This window comes from Macaca nemestrina, chromosome 17, assembly GCF_043159975.1.
Source record: "Macaca nemestrina isolate mMacNem1 chromosome 17, mMacNem.hap1, whole genome shotgun sequence".
Classification (NCBI taxonomy): domain Eukaryota; kingdom Metazoa; phylum Chordata; class Mammalia; order Primates; family Cercopithecidae; genus Macaca; species Macaca nemestrina.
The window spans coordinates 57533008-57554071 of record NC_092141.1 but is presented as its reverse complement, the minus strand read 5'-3'; the positions used below and the strand labels follow the sequence as shown (position 1 = coordinate 57554071).

Genomic DNA, 21064 nt, shown 5'->3' with positions numbered 1-21064 from the left:
ACAAAAATACGTCAATAGATTTTGCAGCCCATGGGTGCTCAGGAAGTCCAGGGGCTCTTTGGTACTTTAAAAACTACCACCGCTTTTTTTTTTTTTTTTTTTTTTTTGAGACGTACTAATCTAGCTAGTCTTTTTATTACTCCTGCATATTGTGAGGGCAAAGTGACTATATTTTCTTTTTATAGTTTGGGAAATCTAGTGAGTATGGAGAAAGGGGCATTTAGGACTGGCCCAGAAAGTCAGAGGCAGGAGCCAGTTTGCCCCATTTTGAGTCGTGTTTGGCCAAGGTGAAAGTCTGCCTCTGCCCAGGGACCCTAGGGGTGAGAGACTGAGTTTTTCTTTGTTCTCACTGGACTAAAGAACTGAATGAGAGGCACAGCTGGGGGAATGAAGAGTGCAAAGGTCAGGGGAGGTCGTCTTGTCCAAACCATTTGTCAATAAGGACTCAGTCCCAGGGAGGGGAGTTGACTTGCCCAATGTCAGAGAGGATGCTGTGATGGGGTGGGGCCTAGAAACCCAGATGCCTGCTTTCCTTCCTCACTTGTGCTTTTCCTTGTCTTCCTCAACACATCGCAGGCATTTATCTATGTGCAGTCTGCTGGGTATCTATTGTTTTTTTTTTTTTTTTGCTGTCACTCTGGTGTCCTTGTTGTGATTGATGCTACCACCACCCTGTAAAGGAAGGCATTATATGATTCAGATAAACTTTTAATAGGCAGGTCATACAAATGCTCTACTATTGGTACCATTTATAGAACAGTCATTGCAGGTATTGTGCAAGCTGCTTTAAGTAGCTACATAGTGTTTAAGCCTCATAACTCAGAGAGGCAATTATTAACCTCCCCAGTGTACCGATAGAGAAGTAAAGCAACTTGCCTAGGGTCACACAGCAGGCAAGAGGCAGAGTAAAGTTGATTTACCATCCATATTCTTCAGCTGTTATACTATATCGCTGCCTGCCATTGCAGGATAAGGAAGATTCTACCTCAGAAGCAGCAGCAAGCCACATAAATAAAGATTGCCACCTGCTCACCCTAAACCTTTGTGAATATTTGGTTCTCTGGAAAAATAAGGTTGCTCAGAAATAGGCCTAGATGCCATCATAGCTAAGGCTGCCGTGTGTCTGACACTGACGCAAAAAGTAAAAGATAAAATCCAGTTAAGTATATTATTTTGAATATGAAATAACTGAGTGTTTTGAAATTTTCCTTGTCAATCCATGTAGTCACTGGGCTAAAGTTTTTCACATGCTTGGCAATGTTCTCATTTGCACAGACTCTCCTTGCCTGAGCTTTCCCCCTTGCAGGAGAGTGTGACAGAAAGGAGAGATGAAAGTTATTTTTAATTTGGCCACTGAACAAACATCCAAGTATTCTCTTCCAGCAGCTAAGCCTATATGTTTTCTCAACAGGGTATTAATTACCTGGCTCTGGGAATGGCCAGACAGGCTGTTCTGGCTGCCCTGCCAGTCTCATATGCAATTGCTCCTGCACCCAGCAGGACTCAGAGACTTCAGCAGGGAGCATCCTCTCTCTCAATAAAGTCAGACATAGGTACTGGGTAACTTGTTAAACACATTTATTGATTTCTTGACAGTAACCAAACACAGTGAGTGACCATTATAAACAAGAAAAGAAAGGCATTCGTTTGTACTTTGTGAGATCTGGCTGCACCTGGAGAGAAAAGATACCCCTTTCCCAGGAACTTACAAGGCAAAGTGCATTCCTTCACGGGAGCATCACAGGGGGGCATGGCAGTTTTGAAACGCAAGAAATCTGTCGCCTGCTATCTCAGGCTGAAGCTCACCTCATGTGAATGATCGAGCCATGGAGTGGAATTAAAGTTATACTTGCTTAGCAAATGCATTCCTGATTGCCACAAACTCAGTAAAAACTGGCTGCAAATGAACAAAACATGTAGATGAAGGAACAAGTGAAATCAAAGAATGCAGTTGCATGGAGCCAGGGCTTAGCCTGTAAGGAAGGAGAATAGACCAAAGCCAAAAAAATGAAATTAACTCGTTAAACACATTTATTGAGCTGGTAACAATAACCAAACACAATGTATGACCTTTGGAAAACAAGAAACAGCAAATGGGTCATTTCTGATCTTGGCAAATCCTACTACAGATATGTGACAAAGAAGGAAATAATTCCATTTCTTTATAGTCTGTGGTGATATATATACAATGTGTAGCTCTTCAATGTCTGTCCTTTATTTTTCTTTTTAAATTGTTGAGTAAACAGAAGAATCATCATAATCTAGAAATAAGTGTCCTTGGTCAACTTTGTCCTGCTCACCTGCTACCAGCACCCTCAAAGGATCCTAGGACACTATCTGAAATTACTTGATGCAAAGTCCGTTTGATGCCATCAGAGCTGTATTTTCTCTCTCTTTTGGAAGAATTTTGTATGTACAAAGGCTGAAAAGTCTCATTGGGTAGATTTATTAGTTCAGGAAAACGGTATCAAAATTGTAATCAGGTTAACTGGTTATTTTCTTCTAAGACCTTATGAATGAGACTTTTGTTTCTGAAACTTGACTTCCCATGATGGAGGTTGTAAGAGAGTGTGTGTATGTATGTGCAAGTGCTTGTGTGTGTGTTTGTGAGTGTGTGAGAGATGTATTCCTCTGCCATGGTTTTGCAGACACTTTTCATGAAGAAAGGGCCAATCCCAAGAATGAATGAGGCTTGGGGGAAAGAAGGAGAGAGAAGCAAGAAGGGGGACATTCTAGGTTACGTCAATTCACAGTTGTAGCATTTCACTGAGGTGGGATTCTTCTTGGCTTTGTTCCCTACTTGAGGAGCCATTCATTTACTGCAGAGAGAGAGAAAGAAAAAAAAATCACACATACAACATAAAATGAGGCATATTCAATTAATTTGCACAGTTTTACGGAATTCCTCCAGAGGGGACGGGACTGTTTTGTAAATGCCTGCTTACTTATGTGCATTTCAACTACCCCCTTCCAATTCTCCATGACCTTCTAGGCCTATACTGACCAACATACTATACATTTAAATTAATTAAAATTAAAAAATTAGTTGCATCATTGTACTAGTCACCCATCCAATGTTCAATAGCCACATATGGCTAGTAGCTGCTGTATTGGACAATGCAGGATAGTAATCAACCTATCATGAAAACATTCCCATTACCACAGAAAGTTCTAGTGGATGACACTGCTCTAGGCCAGGGATGGAAAAACAACAGTCCACACATCTAATCCAGCACAATACCTGTTTTTATAAATAAAGTTTTATTGGAACACAGCCATACCCATTCATTTACATATTATCAATGGCTGATTTCATACAATAATGTCAGAGTGCCACAGAGATTTTATGGCTTCAAAACTTAACATATTTACTCTGTCCTTTATAGAAAAAGTGTGTAGACTCCTGTTGTAGACCATATGCTCTGTGTGGCTAGGGGTCCTATCTGTCACCCATCACCCAACTAACTGACACATACTAGGAACACAATACAGGGGTATTGACTAATGAGAAGAAGCAATGAATGAGTTAGGTATTTACTTTTCTGGTAGTTCTGGCTGGAAGGGAGTGGAAAATATGTAGTTTGGGCACGCAAGTGTATCTGAGAGACAAAAAAGAAGGGAACATGGGGGAAGTAGGAAGAATGAAGGGGAGGATCAAGGAGTAGTGGTGGAGGCTGCTTCTAAAAGCTGTCTGGTAATAACCACAGCCCTCCTATTTGGGGAGCATGTTATTGCTACAAAGGGCCTCCCCATCCAGGCTCTTGTTTGCTTCCTTTAACAAACTGTGAAGTAGATGTCATAGGAACTGTCATGAAGAAGCCAGGTCTAGGGGGTAAACAATGTGGCTGGGTTTGTACAGCTTGTTAGAACCCGGCCCAGGACTTAGATGTCTTGATTTCCAGTCCAGGGCCCTCCAAGACCCCATCGTGCCTCTTTCTACAGTGAATGTTTACCACAATGATTAACAGATGTTTAGTAGTATGCAGAAGGGAAGAGAGAGAGGGCTGGGTGTGGATCACAGAGTTACAGGAGGCAGATGTCACCTTAAATGTCCCCTTTAGTAGGAATAATAACCATTTCTAGGGACATAGCACTGGGCAAAGATACACTCACAAATTATCCCATTGGATCCTAATGGCCTGCCCTTTAGAGTATTTGTTAACCTTCTAGGGAAAAGGGGGTCTTTCTTGCATATACTTAAAAGCTCTAATGCTTTTTGCTGTCCTGTTCTAACAGATAACCTTGGGAGCATCAGCCTTTCTGGGCTCTTCTATAAAATGGCAATAAAAAGAAGCTGTCTTGCTTGATCTACAGGGGTTTTAAAGGTTTCATATGTGTATTTAAAGGTTATATATATATATATATATATATATATATATATATATATATATCTCACATATATCAAACCTCTACACCTTGCCATCTACCTACCATCCATCCATCCACCCACCCACTTACCTACCTACCTAGCTACCTAGATGCGTTCATACAGATGTCTATATCACATATATCAAAACTTAAGACCTTCACCACCATGCAAATGGAGCGTGATGGTTATTGTCATTTATAATCATCATTCCTATGACGGAAGATAATGCCAGGCCTTTAAGAACAGGTCTAAGCAGAGAGACTGAGCTCTGGCCTAGATCCTCCACGCTCTGAGCCACCACACCCACCTCTATACTGAAGCTTCTGGGCTCGGTTGTTTGGACAGTCCTTCCCCTGTAAACTGAAGTTGATATTGGTGCGGATGCAGCGGTTGTTGAGTGGCTGGACAGGCCTGAAGTTGTCACTCATGCTCAGAAAGATCTGAGATGGCTGGTTCTGGCTGAGCAGGCGCAAGGAATGCATCTGAGGAGAGAGAAGTAGCTGTGAGATCCAACCATCCTCTTAAATGCACTAGGGAAGAAATAAGACCACAGAGACTGTGGCCAAGCTAGGTGGTATCAGCTGTATGAGGAAAGGGCTGTATAAGCCCCACAGAATCCCTTTTTTCCATGGGTTCAGTTGAGCTGAAGGCCCACTATGCCTCCGTGCATGAAGCCAGCCCTGCTTCTAGCTTACTAGCCTATGTATGCCTCTGAACAAGTCACTTGCGCTCTGTCACCCTCAAATGCAGCATCCATATAAGGAGGAAATCTGGTTAGGTTTCTCCAGGGTTCGTTCGTTCTTTGATACTCTTTGGTTCAATAACTCCATGACTCCCACATAGTATTACCTGGATCATAGTGACTGGTCCGTGGGTCAGAGCTAAACTAAGCTGGACCAGTTTGGTTTCTTTTCTGTGAGACTATGAGGGCCACGTGGCTGGACTGTTTGCAGCCGTGTTCTGCCACAGGACTGTGAGGCCAAAGAAGACGGTCTCTAGCAGGAGAGAAGAATGAAGTGAATGTGTGGTGACAAGAGGACAGCAGAGAGAAAGCACTTCTGGGGTTCCCATTTCAGTGAATTTCTGATGTCAATTTCTGATGTTAAATTCTCTAAGATGCCCCTGTGGCTCTCGAATAAATGCTTTTTCTAAGCTTAAGCGGGGAGTTACTGTTGCCTGTCACCTAGTGAGTCCTCATCAATACAGATGGGATAAGGAATTTCAAATTGTTCAGATGGTTGTCAGGTGGGAACACATATCCCATCAAGGAGATTGGCTTCTGCTTCCTTTGCTCATCTCTCCTTTAATTTGTTATAGACTCCCACAGTCGTAGAATGTCAGAGCTGGAGCGAACTCATGTAATTTATCCCCCTCTCAATAAAGAAGAGGAGTGTTCATTTCATAGAGGTGGGTGACAGGCCTGAAGAGCACAATAAGCTGTGTAGCTGAGCTCACACAGGAGGACCCATCTGCCTTCCGTCGAGTTCTGAGGAGTACTAACTCTGCGAGATGATCCAAAAAAACCCCACATTCAAATATGTGTGCGAAACGCTACATATCATACCACTTCCTCTTGAAGACTGACACATGTATTAGCACTTAAGGACCCCAGAAGTCCTTCAAGAATGGAATCTATTTAACTTTTTAAAACCCAACTTTTTCAAATGCATGATGACATCTTCCATTTTGCTGGCTTGCTTTCTGAACACTGTAGTTGTAGAATGCACTCTGGGAACTAATGGCTGTCTTTTCCCACTGAGACAGGTGAGATGCTTCTATAATTAGCTCAGGCTAAGCCTTTTGGATGCTGGCTCTTTAAACCCAGGCATATGGGTTGAATCGTATACCCCTGAAATTCATAAGCTGAAGGTACTGGTAACCCCCAGTAGCTCAGAATGTGACCTTATTTGGAAAATAGTCATTGCAGATGGAATTAGCTAAGACAAGCTTATTGGGGGTAGGCTTTAATGCAATACAGAAGGTGTTTTTATAAAAATGGGAAATTTGGACACAGAGCCTCAGACACAGAGAAAACACCTTATAAAGATGGAGGTAGAGGCTGGGTATGGTGGCTCACGCCTGTAATGCCAGCACTTTGGGAGGCCGAGGCAGATGGATTACCTGAGGTCAGGAGTTCAAGACCAGCCTGGTCAACATGGTGAAACCCTATCTCTACTAAAAGTACAAAAATTAGCCGGGCGTGGTGACATGTGCCTGTAATCCCAGCTACTCAGGAGGCTGAGGCGTGAGAATCGCTTGAACCCAGGAGGTGGATATTGCAGTGAGCCGAGATCGCGCCACTGCACTCCAGCCTGGGTAACAAGAGTGACACTCCATTTCAAAAAAGAAAGAAAAAAAAATGTAGGTAGAGCTTGGGGTGCTGCTTTTAAATACCAAAGCACACCAAAGATTGTCAGCAAACCACTAGAAGCTAGGGGAGAGGCATGCAACAGATTGTTCCTCACATCCCACTGAAGGAAGCAATGCTGCCAACACCTTGGTCTTGAACCTCTCGTCTCCAGAACTGTGAGGTGATAAGTTTGTATTGGTTTAAACTACACAGTTTGTGGGACTTTGTTATAATGGTCCTAGTAAACTATTAGAATAGGCATTCCACAATTCAGTGATTTTTTTTTTTTACATCATTCTTTTCCTTTAGCTAAAGGACCAGAGAGAAACTCACCTGCATCCTGGTTATATAGACAGGTTTGTTCATTATGATCCAACTTGCTGTCTCATAGCAGGGTGGGATAGTCATCGACCCATCATAAGTGATGAAACTAGAGGTCTCTGGATATAGTTCCTCTATATTAAGCCCCTGTAGTAAATATGCATCATCTAGAGAAGGAAAGAAGATTTAAAAATTAGGTTTCTTGAGAAAGGGATGGTATTGCTGACATATATACATACATATACATATATACACACATATATACATGTATACATATATACACATATACATATATACACACATATACATGTATACATATATACACGTACATAGATACATATATACACATATATACATGTATACATATATACACACATATACACATACACATATATATACACATATATATACACACACACACACACACACACACACATATATATATCGGGGCCAACATAATAAGTTAACATTGGATATCAGCATTTGTCTCTGACTGCCTCTTAAATCCCTAATACGTGTCAGGCACTAAGCCAGGTATAGGTGAGTAGGAAATAATTAAGTGAATGCAGAAGGCATCATAGAGACACTGACCTAAATCTGCACTGGGCCCAAGAGAGGCTGTGAGTTTTGTCTGGGGTGGGGGTGCGGGGGACTGAGGAAGGAATGAATTGAGGAGTTGACTTCAACTGCATCTTTAACAGCAGAAGGTGATCAGTGTGTAGCTGGCAGTGGGGTAGGGTGTCAAGGCCACTGTAGACAGAGCAATGCTAGAAAAAGACTCAAGGAAAGAGTGGTGTGTACTTGGGGACGAATGGAGTGTGAGCTGCAGGGGGACATGGAGATGCAAGGGGAGGGAGGGCTGCTGTGAGAAATGTGGCTGGTGGGGTCAGCACAGGCCACACCAGAAGGTCTTTGCAGCGCTACTGGGAGTTTGGGCTTCATCCGGAGGCAATGCGGAACCACTGAAGGGTTTGAAGCCAGGGAGTTGCATGATCAGATCTGCACTTAATGAGGCTTGCTCTAATGGTGGTTTGGCCTGAAGATTAACATATTGAATAAGATAAGGAAGCGTTCGGCACATTTTTGTTAAAGGTCAATGTGATTTGCTTAACCAAGCTTGCACGGGGAACACATTGCGTACTCTAGCATGCTGTTATTATTGCATTTTATTTTATTTGGGGTGGTGGGGAGAAGTGAAGAAGTAGAAAGAGAGGCATTCCAGGCATGACTGGAGTAAATAAAAGGAACATGTTTTGTTTCTTTGAAACTATAACCAGCCTTTGTGCTGCACCTATATTTGTGGAAAATATTGGGGGCCGAGGTGTGGTATAGGCTAGGAGCAAGAGGCAAAGGTTATGCTCAGGGATTTCTTACACACAGCAAGTTTCCAAAACACCATAGTGCTGATACCCCAGACTACATCCACTGAGGTCCTGCCAGGAGATCCCTCGTTGTCCACTCCCTCTCCAAGATGCAACAGTCATCAGAGGACATAGGCGGCTTCTGCTGTCCTGACATTTTCATTCCCCACTGTGTTCTTTCTGCAAATCTTGTTAATACATATACTCTACCTTTTGCCCTTTCCGTATCCTCACACAGCAGAACTTGGAAAGACCCAGAGTGGAGAGAGTGAGCTTTAGACTCACATCTCAGTTGGAGCGGACTTTGCTGCTCACTGTCCCGTGTGTCCTTGGACCCATAGGTAACCATCTGAGCCTCAGTTTCCACATTTGTAATATGCAGATGTTTGGAGTACTTGGCTCATGGGCTTGTTTGAGGAATAAACGGGATCATGCTTCTCAAGCACCTAGCACAAGGTGCGGTCCAGGTTTGTCACATCCTCCTGCCCTGCCCTGGAGGGTCCTTCCCCTGCTTCCCTGGGATACCTACTGTTCCTCTCCTCAAGGACTCCCTGGTTTCCCCAGCTGGGCCAGTGCCCACCTCTTTCACTGTATTTACTGAATTAGCTTGCCAATCATTATTTACCTGTTTGACTGTCCCTACTAAACTGTGCGCCTTCAGGGGAAGGGTTTGCATCTTTTATCTCTGAGCCCCCAAATGCCAGCATGAGTCCACCACATAATGGGTGTATAGTAAACACTGCTTGAATGAACGAATGAAATGGTTTCTGCTCAGTGGCTCTGCTTGCCGGCAGTGCTGGGCAAAAGCAAGGGAGAAAGAGATGACATCATCTGTCGGATGAGGGGAAGCATCTCTGAGGTTCCAGTCAGCGTCCTCAGCTTAAATACATGCTGCATACCATCCCCGCCCCCATGTGTCACACCCTAAGACATTAGGGTGAGATTGCCTGCCCTGTTTCCATCTCCCTATGGTATTACCATGTTTCCATACCAAAGACTCCTGTACCTTCATATTAACATTGCTGAGTCGGTGTGCATTTAATGTGTCATGTTTGTTTTCATGACTCATCACGCTGCCTCAGAGGCTGCCATTGAATCAGTGTCTGTCTTTTAGGTATTGGGATTTGAAAGACACTGGCTAAAGTTTTTACATCTTCTTTTCTCTCTATTGAAGCTTGCTTGGTATGTTTGATAGGACAGAAGCAGAAGGACCCAAGAAAAGAACATGAGTAAAACAGAAGTTTTCAGCCCTAATGTCAAGGTATGCTGGGGTGTTTTCCAGGGCTAACTAGGCCGGGAACTAGTTTTTAGTCACATACTATCTTGTCCATGCAGCAGCTAGCAGAAAACCATTGTTTGGTTCTTGTCAGCATTATCGTCTGGGCATTATAGACAGAAAGGAGACTGAGAACCAATATACCAGAAGGGCCATTCTTCTCTCTAAACTTCCATGGCTCTATTCATGAGTAAGGATGGCAAAGATCTAGAGGGGGTCAGAGTTGTTTGTGAACAAAGATGCAAATCTGGGGTGAAGCTCAGAGGCCGGTGGGAGTGATCCTGCATGCCTCTGCTTGCTTTAAGGATGTTTATTGGTGGAAGTGAGGACAGATATTCAAATCCAGTTTCATGAATAGTTTTACAGAGAGGTTTCTCTACCTATCCCCTTTTTCTGTCTCTCTCTCTCTCTTTCATCTCTCTCTCATATCTCTATCAGCTATTTACCTGTCATATGAGAAAATAGCTTATAAAGGGCAAATCCTAGATGTCAAGTCAAGAGTCCTAATTCAAGTCTGAGTTCTAATGGTAGCTTTGCCAGCAACTCATTCTTCCTTCATGGAAAAGAGTGTAACCTCTTATTTGAGGGTACCAGACAGTCCTGGAAAATTGCATCTTCAAGTATTAGGATCCAAAAACATCTTTCAACATAAATAAGCTTGTTAGCCAAATTTATCTTAGGCAGGTCAAATTTTTGGATGACGGTGTTGTAATTTTGTATGCGTTGGCTATATCTTTACAGTAAAGGAAGACCCCTTGGATCTTGGATAATCAATAAGTGTAGAATATATGTGTGTAGTTTATCACCCAATTTTATTATTTCAAATGACTGCAGAAGTTGACAGCTGAACCTTTGGTTTTTTGACATGTTCTTGATGAACCTGTGCTTTATCTTATACTGAGTTCTTAGTCATGGTTACAACTCCCAAGCTGACTTTTTCTTTTTGTAGGAGATGTACACTGTGATAAAACGCCTAGGACCACATGGGGTGGGTGGGGGAAAACTTTCCCTCGTCTGAGCTTTTTTTTTTTCAGTCTGCATTTAACAGGCAGCCTCTGTGAAATGCATCGTGCTTACTCATGTGGACCACTGATGAGATTTAATATTGCCCGGCTTCCTGCTTATGAAGTTCCCATTCAAAGAGAACTATTCCAATGAGAACAAGGCACGGCAGTTTCAGAGATCAATACTGGACTAGTTCCTGATCAATATGGAACTATTTGGCAATTTTCTCATATAGAATGACATTTCCTCTTGTAATCTGAGGCAAATTCAACTGAAATGAAAAAAGGCAATTACTAAAGAATGAAGTAATATGATATTTTGTTTTACACAAACAATAAATGAAAAAAGGGGCCTCTGAGAATTGGATTCATGGAGGTCAGCTGCTCCTGTTCTGTTCCTTGCTGACATGAGTAACTACTTAGATTGCAACATGGAAAGTGGTGTGCTGCATTTCGCATTCTGTGAAAACATTTCCAAAGCCATTCCTTTGAAATGAGAGTACAAGTTCAATTAAGCATAGAGAAAGGCACCAGGAGCAATATGCTTAAACTCCTTGGTCATATTTCATCACATTTAACACTGCGTCCCTCTGAGGAGCGGCGCATAAAACACTTCCCAAAGAACTGAGAAGTTTAAGGCAGTTCCAAGTTAGTCTGTCCTGGCCTACACATTCATCTTTTAGCTGAATAGAATATCTGGGGGTTGGGGGAGGTTATAAAGTTATAGCGGGTAAAGCAAAGTTATAAACGGGTAAGACTGAAAAAAATGCTTTAAGGGGCTTGTGCCACGTGTCAAAACGCTGTATTTGAAAGCTCTCCTCCAGATGCCTTCAGTGGTGTGGTTTTATTTCCTTAGAGGAAATACTTTAAGACAATAGCCGTATCTCTTTTTTTTTCTTATTTTTTATTTGAGATGGCGTCTCACTCTGTTGCCCAGGCTGGAGTGCAGTGGCGTGATCTTGGCTCACTGTAACCTCCACCTCCCAGGTTCCACTGATTGTCCTGCCTCAGCCTCCCAAGTAGCTGGGATTATAGGTGCCTGCCACCATGCCCAGCTAATATTTGTATTTTTGGTAGAGACAGGGTTTCACCATGGTGGCCACGCTGGTCTCGAACTCCTGACTTCAGGTGATCTGCCCATCTCTGCCTCCCAAAATGCTGGGATTATGAACGTGAGTCACCACGCCCGGCCACCATACCTTTTTAAATTTGAAATTTGTGATCTTTTGGATTCTTATTGGACTAAAGCTCACCACTGTATTTATTACCCATGAAATGAATGGGGCATGTGACATTGAAGGAGAATGAAGCTACTAAAATAATACTGTCCTAGGATGTTGGAAGAAAGTGTTTTATATGCAGTGTTCTAATAACTATTCTCTCTTACCCACTTAAGAAGCCTCTTTACACTCCATCGGTCACTAGTTTAGCCACTTGAAAATAGCATAAAATCTCTTTAAAAAATAATGCTAGCTTAATGAAATCGGGTAGATAAAATAAGAATACTACCTTTTATTTAATTGGGATTCTGTTAATTAATGCCAATTAATTAACACAAGAAAAATGAGAGATATTAGTATTATTCGTATACACTACATTAAAAAATTAAAATACTTCAAGTAAATTACCAGTATCTCCTCCAGAAAACCCATTCAGAAAATCTATTTTTCAATGTCATGATTTCAGTCTTCACCTCCAATCTGTTGAAGGGGAATTTGACTTTAATAAAATGGATTTTCTTTAGAAGACTTTCTAAATTCAGCCCAAATTTAGTTCAGGCTGGTGTTTTTCATTGTCAGTCCTAGTTAGAGTGTTTTATAAGTTTCACTCAGACATATGAAATCTAAGCTTGCAAGGAAAGTAGTAGAATCTCATTAAATCATTACCATCCACTGCATGGATTCAAGCACAGGAGTGGTGTTTCATTTAAAGTAAGCAAATTCTGTTGACTCCGTGTCCTGTATTGCATTTACCTTCAACATAATTTTTATTTGGCATCATAGCAACCTGCCTCCTGCCCTGAAGGAAGCTAGATTTGACAGTCATGTACCTTAGGACAACTTAGAAATACACGTTCATTGTACACCTAGTTTATACCGCTCATTGTTCAGGCATTTGACTCATTACCTTGTTTGATTCTCATGCCAAGCATCTCAGCATCAGCATTGATATCCTCCTCTTACAGATGGGGGAGGTGTTTAGAAGGTTGCTTGAAGTCAGTCAACAAAAGGAAGTGGTAGAGCCAGGATAGGAGCCCAGATCTCTCTTCACTAGAACACACTGCCTCCCATGGGTGTGGTGCCTTTACCAGCATAATATGTAGCTTCCAAAATTCCCAATCCTCTTGGCGAGATTCTCCCTCTTTACTCCTTGTATGAATTTCCTGGCATTGATTTTTTTTTTTTTAACTGACTCAAAAGAATGATTTTGCACAGTTCCCCTTTTTTTTTCCTGGTCATTCATTCTGTGCCCAATCCTACAAACTGGGCAAATGGACTGTGTCTCTTCCAGCTGCCATGTTGTGATTTCACCCCAGTGCCTCCATGCCTGCAGCAGCTCCCTGCACCACCTCAGCGAGCCGATGAGGCAGCCACGCGGGAGCCTCTTCCAGGGTGGGATTTTAAAGATATCTTTAGAAGTGATTTTCAATCCTAAGTCATGGAGATTTGAGTTGCTCTTTCAAAAGTGAGGACATGTCCCGCCTCTCTTCTCTATTTATTCTTACTCCCAGGATTTCACCAACATTTAAACACCATCTGGATGCCAACGTCTTCCACATTTATATCTCCAGTTCTCCCTCCTGAAATCTAGACTCATATATCCAACTGCCTACTCCACACCTCTTCGTGGGTACCTTATAAACATCTCAAGCTGAACATGTTCAAAACTTCTGATTTCCTCCCCACCCACGAATATGCTTCATCCACAGTCTCCCCATCTCAGTGGATGAAAATGTCTTCCTTGCAGTTGCTCAGGCTAAAAGCCTTACAGTCATCCCTCACTCCCCTTTCTCTCACATAAAACATCAGACGTATTATCAGATATATCAGTACACTTCTTGGCTTTTTTTTTTTTTTTTTTTTTTTTTTTTTGAGACAGAGTCTTGCTTTGTTGCCCAGGCTGGAGTGCAATGGTGTGATCTCAGCTCACTGCAACCTTCGCCTCCCAGGTTCAAGTGATTCTCCTGCCTCAGCCTCCCGAGTAGCTGGAATTATAGGTGCGTGCCACTATGCCCAGCTACTTTTTGTATTTTTAGTAGAGGTGGGGTCTCACCATCTCTACTGACCTGACCTGATGGGGTCAGGCTGGTCTCGAACTCCTGACCTCGTGATCCACCTGCCTTGGCCTCCCAAAATGCTCGGATTACAGGTGTGAGCCACTGTGCCTGGTCTCTTGGGTTTTTCTTTAAAATATACCCAATTATTTCTCACCATCTCCCTGCCAATCCCCATCAGCCTGGTCATGGTGAGTGCCATCGTCTCATCATTTGGGTTGCTGCAATCCTCTTCTATTGTTGACTCTACCCCTTGTAGTCTATTCTCAACCAAGCATTGAGGCAATCCTTTTGTCAGCAGATTATGTCACTCTGCTTAAATTCCTAGATTGGCTTTTTGTTACAATGACCTTCAAAGGGCAGATTTGCAGAAGACCGATCCCTTCTAGAATTAATCTCTGTGCCTTCTCTGGTAACTATGGCAATAATGGCAATGTCACTGTGTCCCTCTGAATGACTGATTTCCACTGGAGGTACCATGCCAGGCAGGAGTTGGAGAGAGCTTAGGTCAGGATGGACTTGAACTGCCAAAGTTCCCATCAGTTCTGTGGTTAGTATATGTCCCTTTCAAGTGGAGGCATATGCAAACAGCAAAAAGATGCTTCTTCAAACTGAACCAAAGTTGGAATTAAGAGAAACGTACTAATAAGTTTCATGGAATGTGAAAGTATCTTCATTGCAATTAGTTTTAAGACCCTGGACCTAAGCTTTCCTTCCTCCTCAGGGAGAAAGCATGATAGGAAGGAAAAGCAGAGGAAACAGTACCCAGGAAGACCCGTATTTGGATCCTTGCTCTTCCACCATGGAAGAATAGAGTATTTTTCAGGAAATGTTCACTTCTTCCTCATCTTCATCTCCTTGGGAGGATTTTCATGTTGAGCTTGGCCATATGGCTTGCTTTGGCTTGTGGAAGTGGACAGAGTGAATGTGTGAGTTTCATGACTAGGCCTTAAGTCACATCACTTATTTCTTCCCTCTACCATGAGAACTACTTGCCCTGGATATCATCTCGATCCTAGAAAAATGAGAGCCATGTGGAGCTGAGCTGCTTCAGCTCACTCGCAGACCTGTAACTGGAAGCAGAGCCACCCCTACCAACCCACAGAGGCAGCAATAAGAAATCAATGCTTATCATTGAATGCTTGTTTATTACGCAGAAGTTGCTGACTGATACAGCCATTAAATGTGTGTCATTGGTCAAATGACTTCACCTCTTGAAGCCTTGATTTTTCCCATCTGTAAACTGGGGATGGCAATCATACCACTCTGAAGGACTTCATTAGCACTAGGTAAGGGGCCTGCATGTAAAGCATAGACCTTGGTGTGTGGAAAGTGCTCAGTAAGCATCATCTCCATAATCCTGTGGCTCAGCACCTTGCAGAGTGGATACTACATCTAAATGAGCAGAGCAAATTGAAGCTATGCTGGTGTGAAGTTCTGGGTAGCAGCAGTAGAAAGGGCAGGGGTGGAGGTTAGGTGTCCTTCAGTAGCATGGTAGAAATGGTGGGGTGGGGGGTTGATTTCTGTCTCTCGAACACTTAGAAGGACAGAAGCAGGATACCCTGATGGGGCCGCCTGAGTTGTCTTCATCGTAACCTGAATTTATGGGCCAATGCTGGCCTAACCTGCTGCCTGTTGGAGAGCCTTGGGAGAGACTTCCAGTCTTGTGTTTCCCACCCACTGGCTGTGTTCTAGTGAATGACTCCTGTTCCAGACTCCCCTGCCTGCCACTGGGCCAACTTTCTGGCTGCCGTAGGGACAAAAGAGAGCTGTGGTTTTCTGCTGTGCAAATCAATCCCTTTCTGCCACAGTGTCCTGGGCAAAGCAGTGTTGAGGTCATTCCCATGAATTGGCCATCATTATCCCTGCAGTGCTGCTCCCTTCAGGTATGTGACAAAGGTCACTACAGAGGACACCTCCATTACTCCCTGCTGGATTATAGGAGCTCAAAATTCCTGTTATTAGGGTTATTAGGGGGCCTAAATCAACTACCTTTCCCCATGCAGGCCAGGATCTCTTTATCTTGCTTTGGCTCCCCTTTCTTTTCCCTGGGCCCTGAGAGGTATAGAGTATGGGGATCACAAGCGGGGGTGCTCCTGCTGTCTTCTATTTGTATTTCTAGGAATGTGTCTTCAGAGGTGGTAAGGGTGTTTAAATGTCTGCCTGCCTTCTGCATAAACACCTTAACATGGCTCAAGATCTGGCTCCAGAACGTCTTTCTTGCCACTCCCTCTGCCCCGTCACAGCTCCTGAAAGAGGCCATTCACCCTTCTATTCACCCAGGCCATCACCAGTGCTTATTGGGTGTGCCTCGTCTTAGGCACTGAGACGAAGAGCTGATGAAGACAGAGTTCCTCCCTCTGAACTCTTCACTGGCCTTCAGTACTCTCCAGGTTTTGTGCATGTAGCTCTCCACACTTGGAATGCTTTTCCTTCCCTCCCTCCCTTTCTTCCTTTCCTTCCTTCCATCCGTCTTTCCCTTCTTCCCTGCCTCCCCTTCCACTCCCTCCCCGCTCTTGCTCCTCCCTTGGTGGCCCAAGCCACATCATTTAATATTAATCAGACCAGTGCTGGGGGCGGGATGGTGGGGTGGGGAGGAAAGTCCCTCTAATGATTTACTCTGCAACTGGCAATCTGTTAGACTGTGTGTTGGGGCTTAATGTGTGATTTCATGCATTTTCACGGTCTCTAAATTGCAAATCCAAGATTATTTGAAAACATTTTATTTAATTTTCATGCTTTTTTAATCAAAAAAGTTAAAAGAATAATAATCTTTTATGGGCAGTTATAAATGTGCTATTTACACACAAGACAGAAATATCTCCCTTAGCTGAGCAATCTAAGTGTGTGCTTAGAGAGGACTCCACAAGAATACTAATGAGAAAAGGCAGAATATGCTTGGAGACAACTTAATTCATTCTTCTGGGAAATGTCTGTCTAGGTGGAGTGGGATTCTCCAGGTTCATTCCTCAGCCCTACCAGCCTCTGCAGATGGGAGGGACTTGGCGGTGAGCACCTGGTAGTTGTAGGGCTGCTGTCTGGGCCATCTTTCCATCCCTGGAGCCTCACTTGGTGTCTGTCATGTGGAAGGCATGCAGGAAATGCGTGTCGGATAAGTGAGTAAACGGCTGAGTGAAGGATTCTCCATACTCTCCCTTGGCAGTCCAAGATGAGATCTGTACACATTCTTTTTTTTTTTTTTTTTTTTTTCCCACATTGCCATTGGAGATAGAAGCAGCAGACACAGCTGAGCTCCTGGCTTGGTGAAGGGCACACCAAGGGGATGTGGGGTGCTGGGATGTTTGCCAACTGTTTTTCACTTTTGTGAGAATCATTATTTACCTATTGCTTGATTCAGAATCCCAGACCTAGAAGGACTTTAGAAACTTGAAGTTCAGCTTTTTTACTTTACAAGATGAATGACAGTCAAAGTGAGGAAACTCCTTGATAAAGGACAAAGCCAAGACTTGAATCCCAGTATCCTGCTCACTCCTAACTAGGTAGAGACAATGTTTTTATCCTCATATTATTTCTTTCATCTATTGGTGTGTGCCATCTCACCCAACTTTTCCCAAATCCTGCACCTTCTGGAATTGCTGGGGATGACAGCAGCATCTTTTTCTTTCCTCCTTCAACTTTGCACTGTTCTCTCTTCTGTGTAAGGAGTCTGGGGATAAAACACTCTGGAAACCCAAGGAAACTGGACAAAGTCCTCTACATCCATGGGCCACACATGTGGATAAAGAGAGATGCCATCCTATCTCTGCCTGGAAAGGAGACCCAGCCACACACACAGAACTGGTCTAGCTGAGGACTTCTGTAAGTGTTGCGATCGGATCCATAGTACCTGATGAGTGCTTTCTCAATCCCATCATTGGCAAAGCCCCAACTGTGGCCAGCTGACATGGTGGAGCGTATCAGCCAGCACAGTCCCCTGGCTCATTACCAATCTGTGGGATAAAGATGACCACCATAATCATAATCATTATCGCCTTAGGCATGGATGACTAGGGACTTCTGCTTGAAATGAGCTGCTTCTTAGCCAAACCCTACTCTCCAGAGTGACTTTCAACAGAATTGCAGGATCATGAAACTGAAAAGGGCCCATGGAGATCATCAGTTCTGGCTTCCTGCCTTCAGGCAGGTCTAACCTTTATAGAATAGTTGCTGTAGAGGAAATTGAACCAAACTTACTTTTATATGTTATTCTTGTGATAGTATCTCTGTTGAGCATTCGATTAAGAAATGGATTTGATGAATCAGAAACCTGGAGGAGAAAAGAAAATATTAATGACTGGCCATCACTCTTGCAGGACAAACATCTCCCCGTGGCATTCACTTATTCATTCATAGTTACCGAGTACCTACCATGAGCCAAACACAATGACAGCTGGAAATTCAGAGAGCAAAGCCAGAGTCCCTACTCTCAAGGACAGCCCAGTCTAGAGAGGAAGACAGGTAAGTGAACAAACCACTCTCATATAGTGTGGAGAGTGCCATGATTGAGTCATTGGTGTAATGATGTTGGAGGAAGACCAGCCACCACCTGAGAATTTAAGTCATGCGTCTGGGAGGGTGGGTAGGAGTTAACAAAGTGTTCTGCTGATAGAGTGTGAAAAGGGATGAAAGGCAAGGAAAAGCATTTCATACGGAGAAATCTGTACATACACGGACACGGGGAAGTGAGAACTAGGCATGCTCATGCAAGGACTTCAGTGTACTTGGAGCTGAGAGTGTGGGGAAGAAGAGGAGGTGATCCTAGAAAGATTGGCAGGGGCCAGATGATGTCAGGCTTTTAAGCAAGGTAGGGACTGGCATGTTAGGAAGGGGAAATTCATCTAGGTAGAGAACGAGACATAAAGAATACCCAGAATAGAGGTATAAGGAAATGGGAAAAAAAACTGAAAAGTAGTATAGGATCTTGGTATATCACTGCTCATTATTGCATGAATTGAGTACGTCATAAGCCATGTAATTCAATCCATCCATCCATCCATCCATCCATCCATCCATCCAACAAATATTTGCAGAGGGTCTATCATGGGTCAAACATTGTACCAGATGTTCAGGGATCCATTCCCATTTTATGCCTATGCCCTTATAGCTTCAAATTCCTCCTTTGGGAGAAGAAACCAGGTTTTCAGGGGCTTCAGTAGGGAACTATCATTGATGAGACTGTGATGTGGCCCTACATGAGAAAAGGGTTTTCTTAACAACATTTGTTTACTCAGCCTTTTCTGGGGTACCATTGTTCATCCTAGTCATTTCTCTCCTACCTTGCTTAGCTCTGCTCTGTAATTTATGCCTCAGCGGCTAATCGGATGTTGTGACACATCAACATTTTAAATCTGATTTATCTGAGGGTTGGAAAAATTGCAGCAGATGATTATTATTATTAGATAAGCAACAGGTAATTTTAGCTTAGAGAAAGCACAGACTGTTTATTTTCCCACCATCTGTCTCTCTTTTTGCAGTTTCCTGGCTGTGTTGTGGTGAGACACACACCAAAGGGAGCTTGGTGAGTGACAACACCCAATGGAGGTAAAAGTCCACCCCTAAATAGAAAAAGTCCCAAATTAAATACTGTTGCTCCCCTCAGTGCTATATTCAACATCTACTTTGACATCCTCTTCAGTCATTTAAAAGATAGCTTGAAGCCTGCTCCTGGTGCTGATGCACCCCATGAAAGAAAGATGGCTAGGAATATATTGTCGTGGCAGGTAAGGGATCTGTTATGTACCTTACTCCCTGGGTGCCTTGAGCTCCTGGCACCTGGTGAGTCTGGGCAGCTCTTATGTTGGGACCAGACTGTTTTGAGCTGATTAAAAATAATTGAAAAATTTCCAAAGTGCACACAGATGATTTGTGGGCTCTAGTGTGTTGGCTGCGTGGGTGAGAGGATAAAATATGTACTTGGTATAAGTGAGCTTAAGTGGGAAGTTAATGGTGTGTGATTGAGCAGCAATTACAGCCAAATCTCAGTTCCCTGTGGTCACAGCAAGGGTGGGAGATTTGTGGAGGACACAGATAAATAAAACAGATAAGCAAGTATCTCCTTTTAGACAGTAACTCCAACTTTTTTATGGCTCAGCTTTTAGCCAGGGTGATAACTCTAGGGCTAAACTACCAGGATGTGGGGCTTGTCATATCCCATTCCTGCCCACCCTGCTGGAAAGGGAGGGGCAGAGAGTTCAGAAGGAGGGGAGGACAACTACAAGAAGCTGTGAACCCTTAGGGACCAAGAGCTTTGTTCGTCTTACTTCTGGGTACCAGTGCCTAGCAGAGGGCTGGCCTGTAGTACCCCACGCTCCATCAGAGTTTTGAGATGAGTGAATGGTCAGCCACAGCATAAATAACTCATGGTGGAGTTGATTGTCTGGGAGTTGATTTTCTGGGAGTTGATTATATGGAGGGAAGACAGAAATGTTGTGGCTTATTTTGAGATCTAGCAAGAAAGCTTTAGGTCTGCTCAGGGAAAGAAGGGCTTCATCCCTAGGAGTGAAACTGACCTGAGAAGATACAGGAGCTAGTCATTATCCCTTCACTGACCTTAGGGTCTACAGGCTAAGTTCCTTTCAACAACCTGTGGGCAAGCAACCAGGACCTGCTAACCCCAACTGCTAGTCATGAGCTCGGTAGGAATGAACGTTTCTGTAGGAGCTTGTGAAACACACCAGTAGTTTGCTGTTGGCTTCCCAGTGTATCCATCACTCTGTCAGCAGTCATGTGCCTGTGCTTCCGGAATGACAGTCACTGATTCAAGCTTTCAGTCACGTGAGGCAAAGTCAGGACCAAGGTCGAGACACTCCCCAAAGGACAGGAATTGCTGGGGCAGGCAGGATTTGTGCTGGGAAAGCCATAGGGGGAGGTGAGCTCCTGGACACACATGACAACATTGTGACATATCTACAGGCTTCACAGTGAGTGCGGCCCAGGTTGAATGTACAAATTGGTTATCAATGCCATAATCAGGGCTTCATTAAGAGATACAGGAATTTGCCCTGTGCTTATGAGTAGCATAGGGTTGTGAGGAGCATGGGAAAAAGGTTTTAAAATGTCATGGTTTCCCTTCTTGCCCTCACTTGCTTTCTCCCAGCTCTATTGGAAAG

The 21064-nt window shown here is 43.5% G+C and overlaps 1 protein-coding gene across 1 annotated transcript in view; it reads right to left on the bottom strand.

The window, feature by feature from the left end:
• Nucleotides 1-1561: 1561 nt before the first annotated feature.
• Nucleotides 1562-21064, bottom strand: part of LOC105472409 (carbonic anhydrase 10) — a 544782-nt gene continuing 525279 nt past the window's right edge. Inside the window, exons 6-9 of the mRNA XM_071082941.1 lie at nt 18150-18222; nt 7053-7207; nt 4677-4851; nt 1562-2819 (exon numbers count right to left, since the gene is read on the bottom strand). Coding sequence (XP_070939042.1) covers nt 2797-2819; nt 4677-4851; nt 7053-7207; nt 18150-18222 — 426 coding nt within the window. The 3' untranslated portion in view covers nt 1562-2796. The remainder of the gene's footprint in view (nt 2820-4676; nt 4852-7052; nt 7208-18149; nt 18223-21064) is intronic.